Source organism: Parambassis ranga, chromosome 8 (genome assembly GCF_900634625.1).
Source record: "Parambassis ranga chromosome 8, fParRan2.1, whole genome shotgun sequence".
NCBI classification, from domain to species: domain Eukaryota; kingdom Metazoa; phylum Chordata; class Actinopteri; family Ambassidae; genus Parambassis; species Parambassis ranga.
In genome coordinates, this window is record NC_041029.1 from 12718016 (window position 1) to 12723257 (window position 5242).

Genomic DNA, 5242 nt, shown 5'->3' on the forward strand with positions numbered 1-5242 from the left:
GACGGATTACTTAATGGCTCGTGCACGGCTTCAGTGGGCAATTCCAACCCCCTCTTGTCTTCGGGCTGCGGGATGAATGGAGATAACCAGCAGTACAAACTGTCAGGTAAGCCACGTTTAAGGCTGCTGCACAATAACCTCTCCTTCAGGTTGCACAAAGGCAAAAAAAAAACAACAACATACAGAAACAAAGACAGGATGCTGCGATGCAAGTTATCCTCTTCGTCGTGTGTTTAAAAGGCGAGCCAATCCTCACGCACACACGCCTCCCCTCTTCATCCCCATCATCGAACATGCATGCAAGGGAAAAACAATGTTTCTGTCACTCAGTAATTAGCCTACAAGGCAGAGAAATGCTCGTGTTACCATCCGAAGCTTTTGATTCAGAAAAAGAGGCGACAGCAGCAGCAGCAGCAGCATGTGTGCATCACCGCAAACCGAGACCTTCCTCTCAGCTGTAAAGTTTGCAGAATTAAGAGCACATCTGTGAAAACGACGCTGTTAGAATTGCAGTGAAATGTAGTAATTTAAAAAAATATATAATGCATATATTCATTCTTTGTTTACATTTGTTGTCGTTCTGCTGTCAGACTCGGTGGACCCAGACAAAGATAGCCCGGGCTGCAAGAGACGAAGAACTCGCACAAATTTCACTGGTTGGCAGCTGGAGGAATTAGAAAAGGCTTTTAATGAGAGCCACTATCCGGACGTGTTCATGAGGGAGGCACTGGCTCTGCGTTTGGACCTGATAGAATCAAGGGTGCAGGTATATTCATTTTTTTTAATAAATTGTCTGTCATTTTTATTATTTATTAATAATAAATATTTTTAAATTGTATGTGATGCACAGAAAAAAACATTTTTTAGTAGCGTTGGACAATTTTAGATGATAATATATATATAGAAATATTTCATTAATATTTATAATGAGTTGATGTGTATTGTCATAACCTTTAGTGTCAGATAAATAATATAGCCTATAATACACTTTTATTTTAAAAAAATATATTTGCTATTTTTTGGAATTATTTTCAAAAAAATATATTATATTTATTGTCATGTTATAGTGTCCAATAAAGATAAATGTAGCCAATATGTGCTTACAAGTACAAATACAATACATTTAAATATGTTTATTTTTATGTATATTTTTTAACAGCAATGTTGAAGCTATTATGTAAAAAGGTGATTTAAAAACAACTTGTACTTTAAATCAAAGCCTTCTTTGTTCAGCTTTGTCCCAACTTTTAGCTGCTTGATGCACAGATTATTAATCCAAGGCCTAATTAAAGGCCTGCAAGCAGGATGGAAGCTCACTGTTTGTTTAATTAACATATTGTTGAGACACCGGTAATTTAACTCTAATTAATTTCCCCCTTTCAGTGGCAGAAGTGCTCATTACACGTGTTTTATTCTTGCTTTTACTCCGCAGGTATGGTTTCAAAATCGCAGAGCCAAATGGAGGAAAAAGGAGAACACAAAGAAAGGTCCAGGTCGACCTGCGCACAACGCCCACCCCACCACCTGCAGCGGGGAGCCCATGGACCCGGAGGAGATCGCCCGGAGAGAGCGGGACAGGATGGAGAAGAAGAAACGAAAGCAGGAGCGTCGCCTGCTTAAGTCCCAGAACAAGCTCTTGTCTGGGGATTTATTTCACACCCCGGGATCAGACAGCGACAGCGGGGTGTCACATGTCACCGACAGTGACCACAACACTGGCCCACCCTACGACTCTGTGGGGGGACCCCAATCCAGCTGCGACCAAACACCTCACCCTCTCCAGACGCAAAACCAGAACCAAAGACACTTGGACAGGGACGCTAGCGGGTCCGAGCTGGACTCGCCCGACCCCAGCCACCGGTCAAGCCTGTGCTCCAACAACAACAGAGCCTCCAGCCTGCAGAAACCCAACCCCTTTAGCGTCGAGAGCCTCCTTTCGGACACCAGACCGAGACGCAACCCCGCGGCCTTACCCTCCTCACGGCCTTTAATAGGGAAGGGACACTTCCTTCTCTATCCCATCACACAGCCGCTTGGATTCATTGTTCCTCAAACTGCCCTGAAGACAACAACCACAACAACAACAGCAGCAGCAGTGAACTCTGACAGTGACACCCCGGCGGAGAGAACCCAGCCCGGGGTCCGCTGCAGCGTGTCTGCGAGCTCTTCGGGATGTAGGAGCGGCTCGCCTGACTCTCCTGACGACACGCAAAAGGGACAGGTGGGATCAGAGGAAAAGACAAGTTCACCGCACACGAGCCCGTCCAGGGCCGCCTTTTCCACGGGCAAAAACACTACCACTCAGACCTCTGTTATTTGCAGCGATTCCACTTTTACGCACGAACACAGCCCACAACTCATTAAACCCGTCGATACAGACAAAAAAGAGCATTTAGAGAACAAGGAGTCTGTCCTCAGTGACTGTCCTGCAGAAACAAAGACACACTCTAAAGAAGATGTCGACATGGAATAAGTCAGTGGGGTAAAACAACAACAAATATACTGATATAGCCTCTAAACGACACCTTTCATTAGGCCAAAGCTGATCCACAAAACGCATCTTTGCATCTAACCCCTCATTCTGCTGATACTTTGACAGTGTGTGCTCTCTCTCCCTCTCTCTGCGAGTGTGTATGTATGTGTGTGTGAGTCAGGAGTCTCTAGATATCCTTTAATGTGTGATAACTTGTCAAAAAAAGAAAAAAACAAGACCAACAAAAATCCTCAAGAGCTGTAAGAAAGGTATTATACTATTTATATATGTAAGGTTTTTCTTAAATAAATCTATTGTATACAAGCACCTCAAACCGTGTGAGACCTTAAATAGCAGCACATCCAGTGCAGGACTAACAGTGTACAGTAAGGAAGGGCTTTCTTAAGAAATCTCATGTTGTACTTTGTATATTGCCTTAACAAATTTATTCATCTATAAGCCCCCACTGAAATGAGGTTACGAGCCCGAGGCGAAAAGGACCCGCTCGACTCCTGCAGAGTTTTGATATGAAAGTAATTATTTTCCCGGTGGCTACTGCAGGGGGATTCAGTTTATTTTAGCTCAAAGGGGGTTATAATACATTACCGATTTCTAGTGATATGAAATCACATAAACTTCCAAGAATAATAGAATTAGCATGAAAAGGCCTGGGTGTCAAATTGAAATAGGAAAATAATAGCCCCGGCAGCTGGGAGTGTGTGTGTTTGTGCATATTGGATAGAAGATGGGGATTCGTGGGGAGGCATTTTCATGAGCCTTTTTTTTTCTTCTTCTTCTTCTCCTCTCTCTCACCACTTTGTCAGGGCCCCTTGTAGCAGGGCTATATTAAGATAGATGTTCGATGATATCCCTCATTGTTCTGTCGCTTTACATTGATGTTTCTGTGTTATCAGCCTATTGATCATGCGTCGGCTGTAATAGGACGGGCTGAGGCAAACGTGCCTATTTACAATAGCAGAACACATTTGTTCTAATAGGGTTGGTGGTCCCCAGGGATGCCGCATAGGATCTGGGACATCTGCTCCCCCTTTTCTTTTTTGCAATATTACCAGCGTTGACCACAATACCTATTCGACCCAAGGAAGAAAACGTCTAGGTTATATACTATGCAGCGAAAAAAAAATGCAGTCCAGCTATATGTAGAGTTTGTTTAAAACAGGGCCCTTTCGTGTTCTCTTTGGGTCTTGATTTGCAAATAAATTGAAAATAATCAGAGGGGTGAGCTTTACGTCTGAGCCGGCGCAAATGAATTTCTGAGCCAGTGTCCCTTTCAAAATATTTACATAAATTTCAACCCATGCAGCTGTTTGCTCTAGGAAGCAATGTCTTATTAGGTTGGGTGGGGGGCAGGGGCAGACACACATGCGCCAACATGGCACACGCAGCGAACATGCACGAGATTAGGGCCTGCGTGGCTGAGGGTTAGAGGTGTCTGCGTGGTGTTTCTGGTGCTCACGTTACAGATCCATTGTTTGGAACATTTGTTATCTTTAAAACATCACAAATCTGAAAGTTTTCATATTTAGAATAACGTTACACGTGCGTAAAGGTTTCCATTTTACGCACGAAACAATACAAGAAAAAGGAGGACGAGGAAAATCCCAAATTCCACGTTTATTTATTAAACAGTGGGACAACCAGGGCCAATTTGAAATAACCCCTAAGATTCTTTGGTGTGTATTTCTCCATGCTACTCTTAGGCTATTTGGGACGTGTGCCCAGTTCATCCATAATTCATTAGCGCACTGAATAGAAGTATCGCTGGCTGCACATTGGTGGCCTTAAGGTGAAATTAGCGATTTGCTTAAGTAGTTAAGCTTTTCTTGCCTGAGAGCTGCACGCTGCATGATTCAAGACAAACTATCAATCGATATGCCCAGGCAGCCTCCAGGAGATGTGTCGTCCATGAATCATACTTTATGAATTCAATTTATACCCGGAGAAATTTTCAATTTGAACGGCGGATCATTATGGGAGAGTGTAAATTGTTTTTGCTCTATTATGCATCGGACGCCATCATTTTTCTTTCTAATTACGGAGGTGTCAGGTCGGGCTGTCATGCAGACGCTGATTTTCAATTTAACTGATCATCATGCATTCATTTTCCCATTTGATAAATCTGCTATCTCAAAGCTTCTCCATGCCCGGAATGCTAAAAGAGAGGCACAGATTGGCAAAGTAATAGGGGCCTGTATGCGGCAATAAGTGCAGATCAGGCAGCTAATTTAGCACCTCCTGGTATTTCCATTTCCATTTCTCATTTCCAACTCTCAAAGGAGGAAAAGCAGCCCAAAGGCAGAAAGCTGGTAGGGCTTTTCATATCGGAGAAAGACAGAGAAAAAAATCTACCAAAACGGCTTGTTTTCAGCCACACACTCCCTAAATTAGGATATCAAGCTTAATTAAGGCTAATAGAGTTTTCTCAGTATGTGTTAGTTTTATTTAATAGAAACAAATTTGCACAATTAATTATGGCCATGATATTAAGAGTCTCATTTGCAGCGTTGGAGCTTCAGAAATAAGCTTCTCATTTCCAAACCAAATGACTAACCAAATGTTTTTACAACAGCCTCCATCACAAACATCATGTCGGTTTATTTTCCAAATTACAGCCACTCAGATTAGACAGAAATTGCTGCCTTTATTGCACCGGATGGCTGGAATAAATGTGGATTTGTGCTGTTATAATTTTCAGAGCATCATGTTTTTTTTTTTAGCTACTGCACTGTTACTCGAAAGCAGTGAGAC

General features: G+C 42.7%; 1 protein-coding gene across 1 annotated transcript in view; it reads left to right on the plus strand.

Annotated features, from left to right (window-relative positions):
- uncx (UNC homeobox) overlaps nucleotides 1-2473 on the plus strand; it is a 2626-nt gene extending 153 nt beyond the window's left edge. Inside the window, exons 1-3 of the mRNA XM_028412543.1 lie at nucleotides 1-106; nucleotides 591-766; nucleotides 1433-2473. The exon at nucleotides 1-106 is cut by the window's left edge and continues 153 nt beyond it. Coding sequence (XP_028268344.1) covers nucleotides 1-106; nucleotides 591-766; nucleotides 1433-2473 — 1323 coding nt within the window. The remainder of the gene's footprint in view (nucleotides 107-590; nucleotides 767-1432) is intronic.
- Nucleotides 2474-5242: the final 2769 nt, after the last annotated feature.